Source organism: Phyllostomus hastatus, unplaced genomic scaffold (assembly GCF_019186645.2).
Source record: "Phyllostomus hastatus isolate PE091 unplaced genomic scaffold, TTU_PhHast_1.1 phas_contig_159, whole genome shotgun sequence".
Classification (NCBI taxonomy): domain Eukaryota; kingdom Metazoa; phylum Chordata; class Mammalia; order Chiroptera; family Phyllostomidae; genus Phyllostomus; species Phyllostomus hastatus.
Window position 1 is genome coordinate 35,538,033 of NW_025333640.1, and position 24,314 is coordinate 35,562,346.

At 44.6% G+C, this 24,314-nt stretch overlaps 1 protein-coding gene across 5 annotated transcripts in view; it reads left to right on the forward strand.

Moving 5' to 3' along the window:
* The window catches only part of SCLT1 (sodium channel and clathrin linker 1), a 107,704-nt gene that overhangs the window by 40,355 nt on the left and 43,035 nt on the right, over positions 1–24,314 (forward strand). For all 5 annotated transcript variants that reach the window (XM_045830946.1, XM_045830944.1, XM_045830947.1 and 2 more), the window contains 8 exons: positions 346–436; positions 2,069–2,160; positions 6,567–6,744; positions 10,528–10,626; positions 14,014–14,085; positions 17,799–17,873; positions 19,636–19,781; positions 21,119–21,311. In XM_045830946.1, coding sequence (XP_045686902.1) covers positions 346–436; positions 2,069–2,160; positions 6,567–6,744; positions 10,528–10,626; positions 14,014–14,085; positions 17,799–17,873; positions 19,636–19,781; positions 21,119–21,311 — 946 coding nt within the window. The remainder of the gene's footprint in view (positions 1–345; positions 437–2,068; positions 2,161–6,566; positions 6,745–10,527; positions 10,627–14,013; positions 14,086–17,798; positions 17,874–19,635; positions 19,782–21,118; positions 21,312–24,314) is intronic.

Below are 24,314 nucleotides of genomic sequence, written 5' to 3' on the forward strand. Positions count from 1 at the left end.
AGTGAAAATGTATTACACAGTTGAGAGACAATTTCGAAGTAGAATCACCAGGCAAAATAGATAGGAGTCAGGAAACCAGCCATCAGTTGCAGAGGTTTGGTGCGCTGGACCAGGTGAGTGTCTCAGTGACCCTGTGCCCAACTACAGGAGGGCGGGTCGGATGAGTCTGCCAAAACTGAAATGAGGAAACCATCTATTACAGAGGTTTGATCCTGGCAGGTTTTCCTTCCTAAACACGTATGCGTGCAAAATCAGTACTGGTTTTACTAAATTTACATATTTTTCTGATTTTTTTAAAATTCTTGATGGTGTATGAAAACTGTACCCATTTACTTTCTGTTTTAGGCAAACCAAGACAGATCTGAGAATTGCATCTGCGAAACTGGAAGAGTTAACTAAAATGACTGAAGAGTCTCAAAAACAGATGAAAAAGAAGGTATTTTCGTATTTCTAAGACAATTGATTACCTGTGGCTCAGTTTTTTGTGTATTTATTGATCTATTTAGATTAGATCTATTTAGATTAGATCTATTTAGATTTTCAGGGTTGCTGAAAAATGAATTAATCATTTTCTTGCCCCCAAAATATAAAATTAGGAAGCTAAATTATAATATTGGAAATAACTATATTACCTGGTTTTCAGCCGAAACTTACTAGACAGGACACTGTGTTACTGTTGGCCACGGGGGCGGGGCGGGGGACGCGTAGGGAGAATGAGGGCAGTCAGTGAAATTCACTCTCAGTGACCCAGCTGTTGGATTTAGTCAGGCAAAGGCGGAGGGGAGGGAGCAGAAAAGATGTTTAAAGAAATAATGCCTGAAAATGTCCAAAATTTGGTGGAAAACATGAGCAGATCTAAGAATTTCAGTGAACCCCAAGCAGGATGAACACAAAGAAAATCACGCTTAGAGGCATCGCCACAAACTGACAGCCAGGTACGAGGATGTGGAAGCAGCGGCAGGAGAAGGGCGTGAGCGGGAGCGGCTATGAGCACCGGCTGACTTCCCCTTAAGGGCCTGGCAGCCGACGGCGCTGGAATAATGCGTCTGACGTGCCAAAGGTGATGAAACTGCCCACCGAGAGTCCTCTGTGCCGTGCAGCTGCACTGCAGAAATGAAGCCAAACAAATGCATCTTCAGACCAACAAAAACTGAGAGGAGTCGTCCCTGGCAAAGCTGCACTTCAGAAATGCTAAAGAAAGTTCTTAGGCTGAAAGCAAGTGACACCAGATGGCAACTCAGGTGTAGGGAGGAATTAAGAGCAACAGGAGTTATGAATATGAAATAGTACATCAACATGTTTTTCTTTTCTCTCATTAATGCCTTCAAAGACTAGACCGCTTTACAGCAGAACTTCGCACTGTGTTCAGTGGGTGCATAAGGTGTGCGGGCGGGGGCAGGACAGTCGGGGCCCTCAGGTGGAGCAGTCTGTGCAGACGCGCCGTTTCCCGGTCCCCTGCGTCTGCGAATCAGTCAAACTCTAAATAAACTGGGATGAGATGAAGATGCACATTGTGATCTCTAGAGCAACCCTAAAGAAATAATCCAGACACATAGAGCCAAAAGTCAGTAGAAGGATTAAAATGGTATTGTAAAAAAAACACTTGTTTAACACACCAGAAAGGAGGGAGTATTTTTTAAAGACGGTACAAATGAAACCTGAATGTATTTCAGAGCATCCCCACCTCAGAGCAGCACTGTCCTGTGTCCAGAGCGGACGCAGTCTGACCTGGTCGGGGGGGCAGATCCCAAAGGCAGACTGGCTGCCTGCAAACCCCAGCCTTGTTCTGTTGGACTCGCACTGTGGAAACACAGTAGTGTGAAAGATTGGTAGAAATCTATATGCAGTGACTGGTTTTGGTTATTGTTCTACTGCAGTGAGTTCTCTTTCCCCTTTTTCAGTACACGTAGGATTTGTTTCCAAAGTGGCCCTGCTCCTTGAGACTTAATATATTAAGTTCTAGCCATGTGATGATAAGTTTGGAGCGCGAACTGTTGTCTGTGTGCTGTCAGACGGTGAGTGGAATGTTCACATATTCAAAATAAGCTTCCGGTGTCTTCGTTCCTAGGAGGAGGAGGCGGCGTCTGCCCAGCGGAGAGAGGACGCGTCGGACCGGCGCTTACAGCAGCTGCAGAGCAGCGTGAAGCTGCTGGAGACAAGGTGAAGGGTTCGGGTCCCGGGCTCTGCCCGCGCTCCTCAGACGGTGTTCCCACGTCCGAGTTTCAGTGTGTGCGCTGTGAGTGCTGCACAGACTGTAATCACAGGTTTAAAGTCTGACTTACTGGGCATTTTCATTTAAAAAATGATATTCAAAAGATCTGTATGTTTTGAAAATATATTCAAAGATCATTTCTGTCCCTTCTCCAAAGCAGTCATAGTCAAGTTTAGTCAATCCCAAAATCAAAAACGTTTCCATCTTGAAGCGGAAAAAAGTAATAATGAAGTTGGGTGAAAGTTATATACAAAAACCATTTCCTAGTAAGCAGCGACACAAGAGAAAAAAGTCCCTGAGAAATCATTCTAGATGTGTTCCCTAGAGTCTTCCAAGGCAATAATTTTCAGTTATCTTTAAGGTCTGGACTACTTTTTTTATTCCAGTTTTTTCTGAATAATTTTTATTGTATTTTTTTCATTACCATTTAGTCCCCGTATATCTCCCTCCCCCCTGCAATCACCACACTGTGGTCCATGTCCATGAGTGGACTAGTTTTTAAATATATCTGTAGCTTTGTCTTTAATTGCTATCTTTTAAAAAAAAATTTATTTATTTTTAGAGCAAGGAGGGAAGGGAGGGAGAAAGAGAGACAGAGAAACATTGATGTGGGAGAAAGATACGTTGATCAGTTGCCTCTTGCACCCCGCCCCAACTGGGCACCTGGCCCGCCCCCCTAGGCAGGTGCCCTGACTGGGAATCAAATGTGAGACCTTTCGGTTTGCAGACTGGCCCTCAGTCCACTGATCCGCACCAGCCAGAGCTAATTGCTATTTTAATGTAAACATTCACTCCAGAATCTTTCCTTGTTTTGCTCCTGTTTCCTCTTCCTGTTTCCTTAAGAAGTTTGAAAATCGTCATTTGTAATCTTTTAACGATACCATGCCCACAGCCTATAAATTCACGTTAGAGCTAGAAATCTGTGCATGATTGAAATCTTTTACAGTCAGAAAAGTCTGCTGATCCGAGAACATCTGAAATTGAGAGCTCAGTTCTACTCACAGGTCCACGGCTAATTTACTGTTTGTTCGGGAAAAAATTAGTGTCTTTGACCTTCTGTGTCCTGCTCTCCAGAATGTTGATGAAAGTAATTTCTTTGCTCACAGGAGGTTGGGAACTAATTGATTTTCACTGCTAACTGGATATTGTGATGAAAGAGACAATTTTTCTAAGTGCTAGGGTTTTGGGGTTTTGTTTTTCATTTTTCTAAACTTCTCAGCAGTCAAGTTGTTTTCCTTTCCTGAACTTCTTTGTATTAACCTTAGAGAAAAAGGCTGTGGTTAACAGGATTTCACGTCTGTTATTTTAGTAACGTCTGTGCTATGAAAATAAATGCTGGAGACTCAAACCAGTGAGATCCGAGTGAGTGAATTTCTCTTCCTATTGATGCTGATATGCTGAGTCACGGTGAATCATGTGTATTCCTTCAGCAGCGCTCTAAGTTGCCTGTGTAGTGTAGAAGGGTTTGGGAAATCTTCGTGGTTTTACTGCAGTTTGCTGTGAGCGTGGAGCTCTAGTGTAGCCTGGCCGAATAGCTCCCTGGGAAGAGAGGTCACTGCCCGTGGAAGAAAATACGAGGATATTTCGTAAAGTCGAGGGTTCAGCTAGCCTCCTGAAAAGAAATGTTTGCATTGGCTGTCTTTCAGCACTATTAAATTAAGTTAGTACTATGATCAAATTTAGTTATCTATTTTAAAGTTTTAAAAAATCTCTGATTATTAGTGTGTTTGATATGTGTCTTTAGCAATGTTCAGCCAGTATGTTTAGGTGGGAATGCATCTTACTTAACGGAACTGTCAGATTTTAAAGCTCTGCATTTATTGGTCATCTTTGGTCCATAAATTCAAAGGCATTTGGTCTTGATAAATATTATTATAGTTATTGAAATTATTAGTTATATTTAAAAATATGTGTGATCCTTTCAAATGTCACAGTCATTTAAGAAGCAAAGTCACTTCTCTTCATCTTCCAAATAAAGGTCCCTTTTCCCTGCTTTTTAGATGACTTATGGACCCTGGGAAATAGCTCCAGGGGCTGTGCGTCCTCCCCGGGAAGGACTTCTCCGGCTTGTGTGTGTGCTCTGCCAAAACCGGCAGGCGTTGACTGAGCGGCGTGGCTTTAAACTAGCTCTTCATACGCCCCGCGTGAGTCCACCTTCCGTGCCTGCCCGCCGGGAGCACGAGCTGAGCGTGGGACGGTGGCTGGTGTCCCGGTGGGAGGGTGCGTGCTCCTCCACCCGCTGCCCCGAGTGCTGCCCCCCAGTGGGCGGGAGAGGACGAAGTCCTGCACGGCAGAGTCACAGAGTCGGGTCTGGGCCAGCTCAGTTCCTGACAACACAGGGACTTGCAGATCTGGGTTAAAAAAAACCAAAGCCTAGTAATATGTTGTTTTGGAAAACAGCTAAAACAAAGAGTAAATGAACTAGAACAAAGATCTCAAGTTAGATTGCCTTCTGCTGCTGGCAGCGAAGAACCCTGACTAAATTAGGGACAGACCTTAGCTCACTTCATTTAGAATTGAGCAAGTGCACTAATAACAACAACAACAAAAAATATGTTTTAAGGAGAGAGGGATGCAGTAAAAGGTAGGCTGACTTCTGTCACCTCCAAAGCCAGGAGATGGGGCGCGGGGGGAGCTCAGAGTGTGCAGGGGCAGGGACACTTGTCAGGGTGTGAGGAGTGGGGTGGGGGGGGAGGGGCCGGGAAGGGGAGCAGGCTTCTCGGAAAAATGCCTGGGAAGAACAAACAAAGGGAGGAGCCGTCTTACCTGAACATGTTATTAAAGACTCAGGGGTAGAAAAATGAAAAACATAGCAATCGTTTGAGGAAATCTAGGGGCTTACATTAACAATCTGCGGATAAGGGAGATCATCTTCATAAAAACTGAAACCTGAGAAGATGAAAACATTGCCGGATTTATCTGTATTCAAGTGAAATTTTGCCAGGTGACAGATTCCGTACATAGAGTCAGTAGGCACCGACAGCAAAAAGTGGGTTTGGGAAAAACATTTGCGGCCTGCAGGACAGACCCAGGGTTAGTGTCTGAACATTCAAAGAGTTCTTATAAAAGAATCAGCAAAGTAAATAACCCACTGGGAAAAATAGGCAGAGGATAGGAAGAAAAGATTTAAATATGACATTCGCATGTCTAGCAAACTTTTAAAAATACGCTTAAAGCCTCCAGTAATCCGGGCAATACAGTTAACAGTGAAATGAAGTTGAGGCATCAGAGCAGGGAAGGAAAGAGCTTTCGGACGCGTCGCTGGGGAATTTCTGCCAGATGCTGTCAGTGAGGACAGCGAGCACAGGAAAGGGTGGTCTTAGTTTCAATAACAAAAAAATTACGTTTAAAAACCTGTGGAATCAATGTGTATATACTGTGCATACGCATTTATGTGTATATGTGTATTTGACTTTATGAACATGGGAAAAATATTCAAAGATTATATGAGTAAGTTAACATGGGTTATCTGTGTGGGAGTAGGAACTGGGAGCCGACCAAAGAGGAAAGGGGGGAAAAGGCCATGTGAATGGAAATAACAACTCATTCTTTAAGGGTCTGCTTTCCAACATCATCATGTAACTATACAGTGCACTGTGATGCTACATTATCAAGTAACTATACAACACACTGTGATACCATAGAAACATTTACAACATCATCATGTAACTATACAGTGCACTGTGATGCTACATTATCATGTAACTATACAGTACACTGTGATACCATAGAAACACATTTACAACATCATCATGTAACTATACAGTGCACTGTGATACCATAGAAACACATTTACAACATCATCATGTAACTATACAGTACACTGTGATACTACTGAAAGTGTAACATAGAGTCTAAGTTTCTAGGTGTGGTCTCAGCCCCACTGCTCATTAGCCATTCAACCTTAATCAAATGCTTAATCTCTATTAATATTGGTTTCCTTGATTTTCTTTAAAATAGAAATAACAAAATCGATGTTACCGAGTTTTTGTGCTAATCAAATGAGAAAATACATGTGAAAGTAGCTGGAATGCTGTTATTGCAATAGGTGCTCAGTAAATACACTATCTCCTTCCTTCCCTTTAGAAATGTTTAACTTTTAGTCCTGGCTGGTGTGGCTCAGTGGACTGAGTGCAGGCCTGCAAACCAAGAGGTCGCTGGTGCGAGTCCCCGTCAGGGCACATCCTGGGTTGTGGGCCAGGACCCCAGCTGGGGACATGCCCAAGGCAACTGATGTATCTCTCATGAAAGATCAATGTTTCTCTCCCTCTCCTTCTCCCTCCCTCCCCCTTTCTCTAAAAATAAATCTTTAAAAAAGATATTGAACTTTTACAATGTGATTATTAATTTTTAGATTATGTGTAGCAATTCAAGAAGCCAACCAATTAAGAACAGAAAAAACACATTTGGAAAACCAGACCAGAGACTTACAAGCAAAGTACAATGAATTAGAAAATGAGAAATACGAAGCTATTCTAAGAGCCAGAAATAGCATGCAACTCTTAGAAGAAGCTACCCTGCAAAAAAACCAGGTAAGAAAACTAGTTAACATGTTTATTAAAAAATAAAATACTATCTGCCCATGTGACCTAATAGTATAGGAATTTATAACTACAGAAAAAAACACGTGAAAGTGCAATTGCTATGTTCTCCATTAATAAACACACATTAGTGACAATAAGACTTAGTATCATGGCCATCTGAGAGCCAGCCTCCAGCCTCCTGCGGCCTAGCGCCTGAGCACACCTGGGTCCGGCCACACTGGGCACCCACCATGGGGACATTCCGAGGTCCCCACCGCCATCGCTGCTGACTGAGCCACCAGCTACCGTCATCGACCACCATGGGGACGAACCCAGGCCCGCGCCACGGCCGCCTTCCCCCACGCCGCTGCCACTCCACAGCCCTCCCCCCAGCCCACGTCATGGTGCTTTGTCCACCCTCTTGGCCACAGAGCCCGACCCACAGGCCCTGATGCCTGCACCTCTCGCCCTGTGTCCTGCTCCTTGCAAGGGGGGGACCCCACCACCCCACCGCCACCTCCCCCAGGAGTGCGCCAGAACTACCGCCGGGAATGCCAGGCCGCCCTCCACAGACACACCGACCTGGAGCCCCATGCCCCACCCACCTGTACCTGTCCATGGCCCTCTACTTCGACCGCCAGGAAGTGGCCTTGAAGCCCTTCCCTACCTTCTTCTTGCGGCAGCGGAGGGAGGCGTGGGAGCCGGTCCTGACGCTGCTGCCCCTGCAGAACCAGCGAGGGGGGCGCATCCGCCTGGGCGGTGTCCGGGGGCCTGACCAATGTCACTGGGGCGCGGCCGGAGGGCCGTGAAAAACACCTTGCCAATGGAGAGGATGGTGAACCGGAGCCTGCTCAGTGTGTCCCACCTGGCTGCCATCAGGATCCCCGCCCACCCGTGTGATTTCCTGGAGCATCCCCACCTGCGCCAGGAAGCGAAGTCCATCGAAAACTCGGCAGCGAGTCTCATCAACCTGCCCAAGCCTGGGGCTCCGGGAGGTAGCCTGGCAGCGTCCCTCTTTGCGAACTCCCGCCCCGGGCGACAGCAAGAGCTGCGCCTGGGCTGCCTTACTGATAGCCACGGGGCGACTTCCCTGGTCGCGGGCTGAGCATGCCTGTTGCCAGATCGCCCTTCCAAAGGTTCACTTAAGCTTTTATGTTCGAGTTTCATCATTCCTTCCCAAAGTTATTGTTTGCTAAATAAGTTGTTTCATAGAAAATTTTTTAAAAAGACTTAATATCATAAAATGTGATACAATGTCAGCCCTCTCCCAAAACTGACGTGTGCACGTCAGGCTTTTCCTCTGTCTGCAGCCCTTGCGTAGCTGGTCTGCAGCCCCGTCATCTCACGCCCCCAGAAATCTGCTTCTGCACCTCTCTGCGGGAGCCCCTGTATCGTGGCCGGTTGAACCAGATGAGTCTCACTCATCCTACTTCCCCTGCATCACCCACACAATTACTCTGATAGAGCAGACGCTGAAATGACAGGAATGAAATTTAGCTGCACAGATTTATTAACTGGGGCCCTTATGCCACTGTTTTCTTTCACGCTAACAATTGATGCCTAGCTGTCACATAGGATATTTTTGTCTCTCACCGCTTCCCTGTGAATGGTGTATAGCTTACAGACATCATAAAGGACATACTCAGATATCTGTTTTCAGCGTGGCTGCCTTCCCTCTGTGGAGATCTTTAAATCATTAATTCATTTAACCGATATTTATTGAATACCTATTACATGTATAAATACCCTACTGGGAAAGATGGAAGTACAAAGGAAATGCTTTATTTATGTTTTCCTTTCTAACGTAGTGGAGGGTTTTCCGAGAAACCTATTAAAAGTGAAACGAACTATAATTTGTCTATTAAGAAGCTAATAAGAGATTAAAAGACATAATTATCCAAATTTAAACTGTGGGAATGCTAATATTCCCGTCTGAATTCTGCCTCTTAGAATGGTTGAAAGGCACAAAATAGACATAAAATGCTTGGGAATTTTTCTGAACACCTAAGATGACTTTAAAAAAAAATTAAGAGCAGGACAACACTGTTTCCCTTTCCCCTCGGAAGCCCAGACTCTGGGGCGTCCCCAGCGCCAGGCGGTCAAGGACGACCCTTGGTGTAGAGCCGGTGCGCAGGGAGGCTGGGAACAGCGCCCCCTGCCTGCCCGTCACGTCTCCTCACCCCAGGCCTCCGTCCGCGGACCCTGGCAGAGGCTGCTGATGGCTGCAGTGTGAGGCCCCCTTCTGACTCACTGCATGACCCTTAGAGGGCTTCTGCCTTCCCCTGCCTTCCAAGGAGTCCCCGGGCCTTGCAGCCCGTCGCGCAGGCAGGCAGGCAGGAAGCACAGCCTCGAGCAGATCTCTGACGACGCTTCCCCTTTTCCTCAGTGGCTTGCTCGCCCCCCCTCCACCCCCGACAGGGCTGCCACGTCAGAACAGCTGTTACTCTTCTCAGCTTACCTGTTTAAGCAGGAGGGAATTCATTAAAGTGTTTTTTTTTAAGACAGAGATGGGAGTGTGTGTGTTATCTTTGGAAGGCAGCAGGATCCAACCACAGGGCCACTTACCACGCGATGGTTAAAGAGAGAGGGATGCAGTCAGGTGGAACATCGGCGCTGCTGCAGGCTCAAAAAGATACCTGGGCAAGGGAGGTGTATTTGGGAACTGCCGACATGTACATGATATTTAAAACCATGAGAGCGGATTAGCCCACCGAGGGTGCACGCGGATGGAGCGGAGGAGCAGGGCCCGACCCCAGGCCGTCTGGTAGCGAAGAGGCTGAGGGGAGCAGCAACACAGACCGGGAAGGACTGGCGAGTGGGTTTGGAAGAAAACCAGTGCTGGGGTGCACAAAGCAAAACGAGGGAAAAAATAGTCCAGTATCTCAATTTAATCTGTCAGATTAAATAAAACGATTACCCAGAACGGACTCCTGAGCCATCGGTGGGGCTCATGGCTGCTGAAAGCCTGAGTGGGTGAGGGTGAGGGAGACGGTGCTGAAGGCAGGGCAGTGGGGGCGCCAGAGGGGCTTTGCTCCCCAGGAAAGCACAGACATGGGGATGACTGACATCGGGCTGGGGTTATAAGACTATTTTTTAGGTGGGAAATAATAATGATTGGAAGGATGGAAACACATCAGGAGCCCTGGCTGGTGTGGCTCAGTGGACTGAGTGCCAGCCTGCAAACCACAGGGTCGCAGGTTCAATTCCCAGGCAGGGCACATGCCTGGGTTGTGGACCAGGTCCCCAATAGGGGGGTGCTTGAGAGGCAACCACACATTGATCTTTCTCTTCCTCCTTCCCTTCCCCTCTGTCTAAAAATAAAATCTTTTTTAAAAAAGATACACATCAAGAAGACAGGTCATCTCTGCAGTGATTGAGGTGTGAGATGACAGGGGACTTAATTTGAATCATGAAAATCAAGGGGAATCCAAGGGGTTTTTCCAAGAATGTAATACCTAGACTTGATGACTTATTTTTATATAGGGACTGCAGGAGAAGGAAAATTCTAAAATGATCCTAAGACTCCCAGCTGTAGAGATTAGAGAGTGATGGAGTGAATGCCAAAGGAAAAGAGTCCATCTTCTGTTAGGACAGGACCGGGTGAGGAGGTCGGAAGAAACAGGCACCGTTCAGAACCTAGGGAGGAGCTCCAAGTGGAGAGGTCTCAGGAGTTTAGAACATGATGTTTGCTTTCGGGAAGGTAGTCCGTGGATAAGTTTTTACCCATTTATTATGTCATCTTTATTAACAATGATGTCATCTACAATAACTTGGAATGCTTGTTTTCTAAAGGCTCTGCTGGAGGAGAAGCAAAAAGAAGAGGAGATAGAGAAAATGAGAGAAACATTTTCCCAGGTTGTCCAAGATGCTGCCATAAGGACCAAAAAGGAAGTAAGGTGTTTTTTATTACCTTGAAAGTGTAAAGTTTCACAGCTTAAGATTAAATACTACCTAAGTTTTTGCCATGGGGACTTAACTTTCAGCTAAATGCATCAATTATGCCAAATTTCAAATAAAATTCATCTCGGGACAGTGGCACCTACTATTTGTGCGGAGTAGGCCGGGGGAGGGCAGGGCAGCAGGGAGGAGAATAGGGAAGGGTAACATGCCCCAAGTGTAAGGTTAAAAAGGCTCAAAACAAAACGAAACTTAGAATGCGTAAGAAATAAGAAAACCTGTTGTTTGCAGTATCTTAGAGTGTCTGAGGACATGTGAAATCTGGCTGAACCTGTTACTTTATTGGTAAAGAAACTAAGACCCAAACAACAATTAAATAAAAAAAAGGAAAGGAAGGAAGGAAGGAAGGGAGAGAGAGAGAGAGAGAGAGAGAGAGAGAGAGAGAGAGAGAGAGAAAGAGAAAGAAGGAGAGAAGGAAGGAAGGAAGGAAGGAAGGAAGGAAGGAAGGAAGGAAGGAAGGAAGGAAGGAAAGAAAGGAAGAAAGGAAAAAAAGAAAGAAAGGGAAGGAAGGAAGGAAGGGAAGAAAGGAAAGAAAGAAAAGGAAGGAAGGAAGGAAGGACGGACCCCTAAGGGGTCACTGACTGACCACTCAAAGTCACGTACTAACCGAAGCCAGAACACAGGCCCCCCCCTTCTCCCTGCTGAACTGATTGGGTCACGTCATGCTGGTGCTTAACCCAGTCTGTGAATTGTGTGGTGGTTTGCTATTCTGTTGTCTAGACGAAATCTAATATTTTTTGTGTTAAAGCAATAAGTTGTTTCTTGGTTTGAATTGTGAGGCTTATGAAAGTTAAAACTGTCTTGGAAATAAAAGTTGGCTTCTATCTAGCAGAGACAGCAGTGAGATACATATGCTTACCTTTTCCTCTAGTTTAGACATGAATCTCTTTGTAAGTGGCACGGTCAATTTTGGTAGTGCAATGTGAGTTCAGTGGGAGGAAACGCAGAAACCCCCTCTGAGACGAGAAGACTGAAATGCGGGGTAGTTAAGGAACTGGCTTAGGGCTCTGCCTCCAGGAGGGAGCAGAACCGGGATGCGAGTGCAGTCTGCTGCTTCTTGAGCTGGGCTCTCGGTCACAGTAATTTGTGTCCATTTATTTTTGGAAATGTCCAAACCCACAACAGGGTTCAAAGAGCTGTACAGTGAACACTTCTGTACTCCTCACCCTGATAACCCTTAACACTTTGCAAAATCCATTCCCTTTTGCCGAACATTCGCTCAGACTATAGGCATCATAACACTGGACTCCTAAATATCTTGGCCTCTATTTCCCCAGAAAAAAGTACATTTTACTGCACAACGACACTACTATTACCACACCTTTTTAGAAATCCACGTTACTTCAATACAATCCACAGTCAAACTTCCCTAAACTAGTCTTGGTTTTTAATGAAAACCAGCAGTGGTTTGGTTTTCTAAATCCAGGATCCAGCCCACAGTTGCGCGGCATGGCATTTGGCTGCTGTCTCTGGTCCTCACCGGTTAGCCAGAGCACCCGTCTTCCCCTGCAACGACAAAGAACCCTTCATAGAACCCGTAGAACCCGGGCCGGCTGTCTCTTCGAGCACCCACGTCTGGGTTCACCTGACGGTTCCTTCTTGATGGGGCTCAGGTCACTTGTGCAGAGCAGTGTGTCACCTCCTCCTCCATCACGTCAGGGGGCTGTGATGTCGGGCTGTGATGTCAGGCTGTGCGCGGGTGATGCTGAGCCTGACCACATGGTCAGGGCGGTGAGACCAGATGTGTCCGCTGTAACCTTAATCAATAATTGGGGGCGATATCTGAAGACCATGCAGGCAGTTGTCCTTTTCCACCAAAATCTTCCATCCAGTGGTTTTGGCACTCAGTGACAGTCCTTGCCTTAAATAAGTATCATATGGAGTGATGAAGATGACAGTGTTCTAATTCTGTTATTCCTTCTGTGTATGTATGAGTTGTCATTTTTCAGTAAGGAAGTACCCTGCCCCGTTTTTCAATACCACTGTGGGTTCACGAGTATTTGTTATTTGTTACGTTATATTGCCACCGGTCTTTTTCGTTCCTGAGCTGTCTCCCTGGCTCTCTTGCATGAGTGATGTTTCTCTCTCGCCCTGTACTTTCCCTGCCCCAGACCTGGAAGCAGCCAGTTCTTCAGGAAGCTTTGGTTGTAATTTTTTAGCTTGACATTTTTGTCAGAGGCAAGATTTAGCAAAAGCAGAGATTTGTAGTATAATTTTTACTGTAATGTGAACATTAAAATGCTTGCCTACATAATTATAAAGACTATCTATGCAATAATTAACATAAATTATCAAAAGCTGATACCCTTTTCCTTTAAAATGAGCTCCTAAACACCTGAAGCTAATATACTATTGTATGTATGTCAACCATATTTTAATTAAAAATAAATTTAATAAATAAATAAATTAAAGTAAGTTACCTTCCATAGGATGGTTGGATACACTGTATATTCCTCCACTGGATAAAATACAGGTGTTAACTTTTTTCCTACCTAGATTTTTCCACGAGCAGTATTATTTCTCACTGAGGTAGACTGAAGTAAACTGGTTTTTAAAAGCCTCATCAGTTAAAAAAGTGTTTTTATCAAAGTACTCATGGTATGAGAAATCCTCTAATTTTCTAGTTCTAAAATAAATTCACGTGAATTTTATGATTGATGGAGGTTATCTTTTGTATGAATCCTTTAATAATGTCTGTCATTTTTCAAGTATTGTGCTTTCTACATTCAGTCCAAGCCTTTCCACAAAGTTGAGGTATTCAGCTGCCCCCTGAAATCTACTTACCTCCCTCTCTAAATAGTCTCAACAGGCATCTGTGTGCAACCTGTTATGTCTATTGAGCCACACATTAAGGGAATTTACAGAAATGTAAAATAATCCCACTCTTCTCAAAATATTTTCATTTTAGAAAGTATACTTACTTTTTATAAAAATAAATTATTTGTGTTAACCTGTAATAACCTTAGTTATTGTTATTTATGTAGGGGTCAATAAGTAAATATTTTGAAACTTTCTCAGTTTTCATTTCTAATATGATAAATTTCAACAGAAAGAACCCATCGCAAACAAAAAGATCTTGGTTTTTACAACGTAAAAGGGTCCTGGGCCCAAGAGCGTGCTGCAGACTGCCCTTTGCCTTGGTCTGTCTCCCGCCTCTGTCGCGGAACATTCCAGACTCTCTAACCCACCAGGCACTTGCATATCTTTTATGCCCTAAAAGTTATCACTTTATTTTCTATCAAAATTATCTTAATTGTGTATGTCGGATATTATTAATTTTTATTGTAGACCTAAACTATTCATAAATATTTTAATTTACAGATTACAAACACAAGAAAACTTTATAACATACAGATTTCTCGACTGACAGAAGAGCTTTCAGCACTTCAGATGGTACGTTGAGAGACCATGTTGATTTTGCTTCCGAGGTTGCTTATTTTAAAAGCCAAGGTACATATTATTGGGCATGAGTTCATTCAAAAGTTTCTTTTTAAGACAAGAACTATATTAGATGCTCTAAAAAAAAAGAGTAAAAATCAACGTAAACATGTTATCTGCAGTCTTGGAACTTACGGCCTAGCAGGAAGGATGGGTGGCGTCTGTCACGTTTGACTGCCTGTCCTGACACAGGACGCACTCGGCGCCGTTGGAGCGGCCGCCACAGCCGCTGCCACACGCTGGGTCCACACACGTGGTACCCAGGAGAAGGGAAAAGTGTACGTGCAAGTGCGGAGGGGAAAAGACAAGTCTCCCCGAGGAGGTGGTTACCGAGGATGAGTGGGCGCTGGGGTGAGAGCAGACAGGGTATTTGTGTGACTAGAGGTGGACAAAGTAAACAAGTTTAACTTGAACATTAATGGAATGGAATTTAATAAGGTTACTTACAGGGGAATAAAAGTCCAAGCGTCTCCGAAGTTGGGAAGATCTCTGATGGATTTAATCACCCCTGAAAGGACGCAGAAGTCTTTTCCTGGTCCTGCAAACTCAGTAGCCGACAAAGTCAGTGTGCGCAGGTCCTGAGGCCCACAGAAACAGGAAACTGTTACCTTTTGTTTGTTTAGTGCCATTTATTTTAAGGATATAGTAACGTTAGGTAAAATTAATGGGATGCGGTGTGGCTAATTAGTCATGTTTAATTCTCTGTGGTTTTTCAGTTTTATTCCCTCTTCTCTCACCTTGCTGTTCTGCATGTTCTCTTGCGTGGAGTGATTGAGCTGTCGGAGGACTAACAACTTTGAGGAAGGTCCTGCCTTAGTCCAGGATTATTTAGAGGATTGTAAACTCTAGAGGGACAAGAACATTTGCCCTTTCTGTTTTCCCAAAAGAGCATGTACTATTTTTAGGCCTGCAGGGATTTTAACTTTTACCTCTGTAACCACCAGAGCTATGTAAACTCACTTTAGGGTAAAAAATTATAATTTCAGATTATTTCAATATATGTTTTCTTAGCATTCATAGTAAAAAGCATCTAATACATAGCTAAGTGGATTTTTCTATAAATGTTAAATATTATCTGTTGATTCCATAGGGAAAACAGTACTAACTGAAAAAGTGTTTGTTGTTATCTGTGTGTATGATTTTTGTTTTCCTTGTTTGTCCATTTGTTGCTTTCAGTTTTCTGTCCCATGTATGAATGAAATCATGTAGTTCTTAACTTTTTTTTTACTTATTTTGCTTAACATGATATTCTCAAGGTCCATCCATGTTGTCACAAATGGCAATATTTTATCTTTCCTTACGGCCAGGTAGTATTCCATTGTATATATCACCCTTGTAAATCCAGTAAAAATAAAGGAAAAACGTGTTTAAATTAAACATTTAGAAATACATTTAAAGGAAGACATGTTCAACTACTTTTTTAAAAAAACACGATTTTCTCAGGAAACTCAGGCTACAGATTGAGAAAAAATATTTTCAAAAGACAAAGGTCTGTTATCCAAATTATACAAAAACTCCTAAAACTCAACAATAAAAAAACAAACAACTCAATTTTAAAAATGGGCCAAAGACCTAAACAGACACCGCACCATAGACGATGCACAGGTAGCAAGTAAGCAGGTGAGACGATGCTCCGCCACGCAGGCCACAGGGAAAGGCAAAGTGAAACCGCAGTGAGAAACCACCCGCCACGCCACGCACCTGCGGGCACACCCTCGAGCCTGGCCTGGGCACAGAGCACCAGCCCGGCAAAGATGGGGGGTGGCAGGGACTCTCACTCGCTGCCAGTGGGAAGGAAAAATGGCGCGGTCACCTTTAAATGTGATTTGGGGGTTTGAAGATACTTTTGAAGAAGTGAAGATACTTCTGCACATGCCCCAGTGATGTCACTCCGCTTCAGGTGCCCAAAGGAGTTGAAAACTGGGGCTCACACAGAAACCTGCACATGACGGTTTACAGGAACTTCTTGCATAATTCCCCAAATTTGGAAGCAACCAAGACATTGTTCACTATGTGAATGGGTAAGTGAACTATGGCACATTTAGACCATGGAATATTATTCAACACTAAAGAGAAATGAGCTGTCAAGCTGCAAAAAGACATGGAGGAAACTCACATGCACATTGCTGAGTGAAAGAAGCTAGTCTGAAAAGGCTGCATCCCATATGATTCCAGATACATGACATTCCAGAAAAGGCGAAACTATGGAAACTATGGAAAAGGTCAGTGGTTGTCGGCGGTTCAGGAGGAGAGGAGGACGAACAAGCACAGAGAGTTTCCAGGGCAGTGAGACTGCTCTGTGTGGTGCTGCGACGGTGGAGACAGGCCGCTGTGAACTGGTCCAGACCCGCAGCGGGCACAGCAGCAGAAGCACAGGCACGCAGACTGTGGCGTCTGCGTGCTGATGCTGTACCGATGCCTCGTGTGTGACAAAGGTACCACCTCAGTGCCGGATGCTGACGGTGGGAAGGCTGTCCATGTGCAGGGGCAGGGATTTTAAGGGAAATCTCTAACTTCCACTCAGTTTACTGTGAATCTAAAATTTATGTAAAAACTAGTGCCTCGCCCTGACAGGGTGGCACAGTCAGTTAAGCATCACCCCGTACACCGGGAAGGTTGCGGGGTTCCGGCCCCGATCGGGGCGCATGTGGGAGGCAGCCGGTGGCCACTCCTGTCTCACAGCAACGGTTCTCTCCCCCGTCCTCTCTCTAAAATCAGCGATCGTATCCTCGGGTGAGGATTTGTTATTCAAGTACCTTTAAAAAGAACCACATGGGATGAGTTATGAACAGGAGAAATCATACCATAAAACTACCTTTTTCATAGGTTAGCAACTTACTATATGAACATACAGAACGTTAAAGTTTCATTTCTTACATGCTTGGTTCTACCTTATGAAAATATAATAAATTTAGGTTACTCATCTGAGTTGTAATGTAGGGTTAAAGATCTTCATTATGATCAGAGTTAACTAGTTATGGGTCACAATTTAAAAGCTTATTTTAAAATGTAAAAACATTGATAAAATTTTTGATAAAGATAATTGAAGATTAATTAACAGTGTACTGTCAGCAAAGCAGGTTCTTCCAAAGCATAATTTACAACTAGCCAAAAACAGCCACACTCGTTCTCAAAAATAAGTGAATAGATCAAAGTAAATGTGAATAACTATTCTTATAATGGTTGTTTTTATTTTTAGTTTTATTTGCATTGACTATCTGTTTTGAAAAAAAAATAAATCTTTTAGAATTTACACACCTGTGTTCCTTTGAATCCACAGGTTATCCTCAGGGCGCTGTGCCTCTTTCTAGTTCTGTTTTCTTTTAAACTGTGTGGTAAGATTATATGAAAAGAAAAACGATAGTGTGGGAAAGGAGTCCCATTTATTTTCTTTTCCCCCTGCTATCCGTCAGCCTCTGTCACCCACCTGGTGTGGTCACTTAGAAGTCCTTGGCAGTTCATACCAGAAGTGAGCTCTGAAATCCTGGGGTGGGCGGCCCCTTGAAGGCTGAGTTTGTTGGTTTCGGTTTTCTTTTTTCATCAGTGTGGCCCTGCTGCCCTGACAGAGGAAATGTGGCATTCCTGGTACGAACAAATCCCCTTCCTTCTCCGTTTCCCTCAAGGATTTACCCATGTACATATATTTACAGTGTGACTTGAATTTACAGGAGTGTGCCGAAAAACTCAGCCAAACTGAACGAGTCATGAAGGAGAAAAAAGCAGTGGAAGAAGAACTAGAAAAGGTAAAGAGAAAAAGGAAAAAAATAACTGCCTAAAACCCCACTGCAAATGCTCAACATCACTGTCTGCTTTCGTCACACTCCCCACTGGCAACCCCCATGTGTTCAGTGTTCTCCTGGTGAGCGTTTTTAGTCCCTTGGCGTGCACTCAGAACCCTAACCCTTTAAATATCGGCATTGTCTGCGTGCATTTCTTTATAAGAAGAATGGCCACGTGATTTGAACTTTTTAATTAAAGGGATACATTTTATGAAGTAGCCATTTTCCTCGCTTAAACCTCAACCCAATGGTAAATTTTAGTTTGTCTATCCTTTTTAAATTTTATACCAACTCTTACTGGGTTTAGGCCATCTATAAATATAGCAAGTATATGTAACCCAAAAATTATAACACTGCTATAATTTTTACCTTTAAAAGTACAGATTTTTATTTCATAGTTAAGAAAAATATTTAGTGCAGTGCTATTTGAGAAAAAGTATTGCAAGAAGCCCATGGCTAGATTTTTTCTTACTTAGAGAACTTCTTTTCCATGATCAGTGAGTATCACACTCTCTGCAGGCGCCTCGGGGAAAAGAGGGAAACTCAATCTGATTCAGCAGGCACTGGCCCAGTGTTAAAAAAGTGAATGGTAGAGTCAAAGTTTGTTTGTTTTTTTTTTCAAAGAGGAGCTATGTAGCATAAAAAGCACATGATGTATCTGTATTACTGACATGAAAAAATCGTAACAGCACTGAACATAAAAAGAGTCATTCACAGAGCACACCATCTGGGGTAACCCCACCACTCACCTTCGCGGTGGATGCCTTCTCGGTGTTCGTCATTATTTGTCCCGCTTCGACCCCACCTGCTGCACGTCAGGGCCTGGGGTGAATATTCAGTGTCACGGAGCGTAGGTTACGGGCTCTCGTGGGGAAAGCCAGCGCTACAAGCGGAAGGCGACGGGTGGAGGAGACGCAGCTCCCTGCGCCCCCACCGGGCTCCCGCAGACGGGGGTGCGCAGTCCGGTGCCGCCCTGCGGGCGGGGTCTGCCCGCAGCAGCGCGTTGAGCGGAGAGTCCGAGTTTCAAGTAGAGCAGGAGTAGCAGCAGTCTTGTCAGTGAGCGGAGACCCAGGTTGCTGGTCCAGGCCGTCTGGACTCGAAGGGGAGCTGTGTGGTGTGTTTGTCTGAAGACGTGAGCTGCCTGGCGGTTGCGGGCGTGTTGGAGCCCCTGTGTGGTGGGAGAAGGGAGTCTCATGGGAAGCTGAGCCTGGGCAAGCAACCTGGGTCTTTCCTACAGGTCATTCCCGCCAGATGGTTGTCCAGCCAGCACAGAGTGGGGCTTCGGAGTCACTTCCACAAAGTTCTGCTCATCGCATCACTGCATGCGTCTGTGTTTTTGAATATGCAAATGCAGAAGTGACTTGTAGGGTCTTGTTCAAGAATCAAAGCAGTTATTTCTTAAATGGAGACATCTAGAGTACTTTTTTTCACTTCAGCTGTTTTACATTTTTTAAATATTAAAACGATTGGAAGAATTTACAATGAGTATGAATAACTTCAAAAATAAGCGGTTATTATTTTATGTCAGCTTTTAGCATTGTGCATGGGTTTTGTAAATGCGAAACACCCAGATCAATTACTAGTATGTTCTAATAGGTCACAGCGAAAACAGGCAAGCCCGTGGTCATGGGTTTTGGTTTCTCGTCATTGATTTCAGTTTCTACACGTGTACTCTCTGAGACCCCTCTCTTCTGTAAGGTAATGCACATGTAAGCCTCTTCTGCAGATTTACCGTGAGGGCAAAGGAAGTGAAAATCTTTACAGAAAACTGGAGGAAATGCACCAAAGATGCCTGGTTGCAGAGCGTTCCAAAGACGATCTTCAGCTAACACTTAAGACAGCAGAAAATAAAATAAAACACCTTGAAATAAAGTAAGATACTCTCTAGGATTTTCTGTGATAATACTTTCAGAATGCATACAATTTTTGATAGAGTATGTTTTTATAGGACTAATAATTAATTATATTTTATGTTTTAAAAAACCTGAACACCAAAGAACTTCTTCTTCTTTTCTTTTCTTTTTTTTTCAAAATTATTTCTGAAGACTAATTTCTTTAAGGAAGAAAAGATTTAATTAGTACTTCACCGTTTTACTTGAACTTTCTCCTTTCTGGCAGTTAAATGGGATGCATATATGCAATATCATCCTTACCTTGTTTCTCTGCTAAAAAACTCGGAATCGAGTCACGAGGCTTGATCTGATCCAGCTTTTATCTCGTAAGAATTCTTCACAGACAGTAGCGTGCTGGACCTCTGTTGGGAGGCACACGCTGCGTGGCTGGTTCCGATCTCAGCGCCCTTTGGTGACCGTTGCCTAGACCCACCGTTCCATGGTGAACCTCATCAGCCGAGGCCGATAGAGAAAAAAAGATTTGTCAGTGGGGAATGAGGGCCCTGTGTGGGCCAGGGAATGTTCACAGCAGTTGATGACCTGGGATTGAGAAGATGGAGATTTAAAACGAGAGGAATAAAAATTAGCAGTATCTATGTTTGGAGGCTGTGCCACCCAAAAACTTATTGTAGAGGAAGTTTAAAGATATAACCTATTCAGCCCTGGCTGGCGTAGCTCAGTGGATAGAGCGCAGGCTGCGAATCAAATTGTTGCAGGTTCGATTCCCAGTCAGGGCACATGCCTGGGTTGCAGGCCATGACCCCCAGCAACCGCACGTTGATGTTTCTCTCTCTCTTTCTCCCTCCCTTCCCTCTCTAAAAATAAATAAATAAAATCTTAAAAAAAAAAGATATAACCTATTCAAACTATGATTAAATAAGAAGTTTGTGGAACGAGAGATTTATAAAACCATTTCTAAGACATAGAAACATATGAAAGAGGTGTTACTGTAATTTGCTAACGTGGTCAGCGAATGCCTTTCTGTGGAGCCGATGGATGGAGTGAAGGACTTTTGATTAGTACCCACTTCGCCTCTCTTACCACTCGCTTCAGTTCGTCCCCTTGACGTCCTGTTTGCACAGCGATGCTCAGTGCTCGTAAAAATTTGCAAGAGCTTTCACGTACATTTTCTGGGCGAGTGGTGACAGCTTGGTTTGTCTGTTCCTCACTGCGATTGCCGAGTTGAATGTGTTTTCCCGGCACAAGACAGCATCGTGACCCCACTTGGCCGAGTCTCCAGTGAAGAGAAGTGGCTCGGAACAGAGGGACACAGTCTGCACTTTAAGTTTACGTCTCTCTTGTTTTCCCCTTAACCAGTTCCTCGGAAGAGATATCGCGCTGCCAAGAAATGATTCAGAAACTGCAAAGTGTCTTGGAGTCCGAGAGAGAAAACTGCGGGCTGGTCAGCGAACAAAGGCTGAAACTGCAGCAGGAAAATGAGCAGTTACGGAAGGAGATGGAGGATTTAAGGAAGATGGCTCTGGAGGCTCAGAAAAAAGCCAAATTAAAGGTACTTTCAGACGAGCCCGCGTTAAATACGTACTTGTGAAAATCCAAGTATTGAGAATATCTAGGGGCCGAGTAACACATTTTTCAGGTTTTTTCTTTTTTATTTTTTTGCCTTCTTGTCAGGTAGCACTAAATCATAATGCAAAGCATTAACTGTTTTTTTCTGTATCGTAGAAGTGGGAAAACGTACTCGAAAATGATTGCTTTCACTATCCACACACAAAAAATTCTTTCCCAGCCAGGAAGGACACTGATATTCCTGCCGAAGCAACTGCAGCAGTGCTAGCAGAACTACAGATTATTAGATAACTGTACAGACGGCCTCTCTCGCCCTCCACACTCGCCCTGAGGACCGCACTCGCACACTGGCTCTATGAGGGGGTGGGGGGGGTTATCGGTGTGCTCTGAGAACCCCTCCCCGGCGGTCCAAAAATTCCATGCTAGGGAGAAGGCAAGGGTCCACGTCTCCCCCAGGAAACCCCCCTTCCCTTCCCTCTCACTTCTCCCCTCTGTGACGCTGACGCGCTCAGGCAACAGGAACGTGACCAACTGTTTCGGGGGACTCAGGAAGCACGGGTGTTTACCAGCAGTGTGCCGCCGGCCTTGCCCATCATCCAGTGGGACTTCCGTAAAAAGTGGCATTACCCCTTCGTGATGGGCTGGCGACGCTAGTGTTTCACTTTGGTCTTTGTTATTTGGGGGAATCATAACAGTCACATGCAGCCAAATTGGTATCAACATATATTTATTGAATAACTCGAATATTACCAGTATTCGACCCTGTGTTTACTGATGCAACCTTGAACTCTGAAAAGGAGTTTGAACTTGATGCTTTAGTCAGTGGGAAAGAGAGTACATCTTTGAACGACAAGGGAAGAGTTGTACTAGAAGATAGTAAGACTTTATGAAGCTACAGTAACTAAAAATGTATAATCAACATGAGAATAATCAGTGTGATCACTGAAACCAAATAGGGCCCAGGAAGAAGCCCATCTTTCATAATCACCTCATTCTAATAAAGACACCAGTACACTTCATTAGGGAAAGAATTATCTTCACAATAAATGATGCTAGGCCGTCTTTTCAAAATAGTTAGTTGACCCTTGTACCATACATGCACATTAATTTGAGTTGCCTTGGATACCTAAATGCAAAATATAAAACCGTGGAGCTTCAGGGAGAAAAATCTTTACGTCCTTGAGTAAGAAAGAATTTTTTAAACAGAACATAAAGCAATAATCATGAAAACACAGATGAATTGGATTTCATTAAAATTAATGACATCAGAAGACACCAAGAGAATGAAAAATGGAAGAGAGTATTGTGATACATACAACCAAAAAAGGACTTATGTTCAGAATATAAAAACTGCTATCAGTTAAGAAGTAAGTTACTAATAAGGAAATAACAGGCATCTCATTGCCATCAATGGGCAAGACTTAAATAGGCACTTATAAAAGAGCCTATATGAAAACGGGTTCAATTTCACTATTTATTGGGGAAATGTAATTAAAAGTACAATGAAGTACCATTACATACCTGCCAGAACGGGTAAAATTTAAACACTAACAATCTCTAGCATTGACAGAGCTGCAAAGCAGTTGGAACTGTCACGTGACACTCTGGGAACGTGCACTGGAACCACCACCACCTGCAGCGTGTCGCGAGGTTGGCCTCACGTGTGTGTGCTCACGAACACGTAGCATCTGCTACGCCAGAGGATCCTGGCCACACACAGACAGAGAGGGCACTCGGTTCTCTGCAGGGCAGGGCCCAAAGGGAGAAGGCAGGGGCACCATAAACGCTTACTCCCTGCCCAAGGTTCTGAATTCCATCATTAGCGGGACTTGTGTTACCTGTAACACAGGCCTGGGGGCCGTGACCCTCAGCCTTCCCAGGTCTCTGCAGACCCGTCTGGCTTAGTAATCGGAATTATGTCAGCGGAATGATCTGGGGTTTGTTTAAAGACTGAATGTTGACACCTAAACGCCATCGTTTGTTCAGTCGAAGCTGTGCTTTGACAACTTCCCTATGTTTCCGGTCCTAAAGATAAAACAGTAAACAAAAAAGATGTGGTTCCCACCCTTAAAACCTTAAAATTTGCGTGGAGGGGCCCACTTTAAACATCTCCTCACAAACTGACGAGTGCGCTTTAGGAAGCGCACAGGGATCAGTGGAAGCGCATACGGAGGGACCTGACTGCTTCCACAGTGAGAGAAGCACCCAGCAGAGGCAATAACAGCTCAATCCTAAAAGTTGAATAGAGTAATGTGGGGGACCCCGTCCCGCAGTGTCCCCCAGAGTCACGGATGAAATGAGGCTGTCAACGCAAGATCTGCTTGGGGAGAAAAGGCTGGCTAATCTCTCAGGGGAGAGGAGCCTCCAGGTCCTTCCTCCTGAGGCTTTTATCGAGAGTGACACGTGCAGGGTGTACAGCAAGCATGCCAAGCTCACCCATCAAGGTCTACAGGCCGTAGTTACAGAAAACAGATATTACCTATAGATGGCAACTGAGGAAGCTCAGAGATCTGCGTCAGGTCAGGGCCTGTTAGGTATGCCTATGCCAGGGGGTCGTCAAGGCATGGTTCATGATGCTAGGAGTTCTCGCCTTCTGCTTTGGATTTAGGTAACAGATTCCTGGCACCAGGGCCACACAAAGCAAAGCGAGCCTCACTGTTGCAATGCATTCTTCAGGCCTGATTTCCCCCGGGAACCGCTGGCGCTGGCATCGGGCCATGCCTGCCTCCCGGCATTCCCAGCGTTCAGGTCGAGTCTTACAGGCCATTATTTGAGGCCTGGCTTGCACAGGGCTGCAGTTCCCGACACCATGCAGAGTGATCCCCAGCAGAGTAACTAACCTAAGCAGAAGGGGAGAGGTTTTTCCATGCCAAGGGAGTGTGGGAAAGGACCCAAGAACGGGAAGGCATTATGACAGGAACGGAGAAAGAAGGGCCGCAGTGGCGTGACACAGGCCGGCAGACATAGGCAGAGGCCAGGCCCCGAG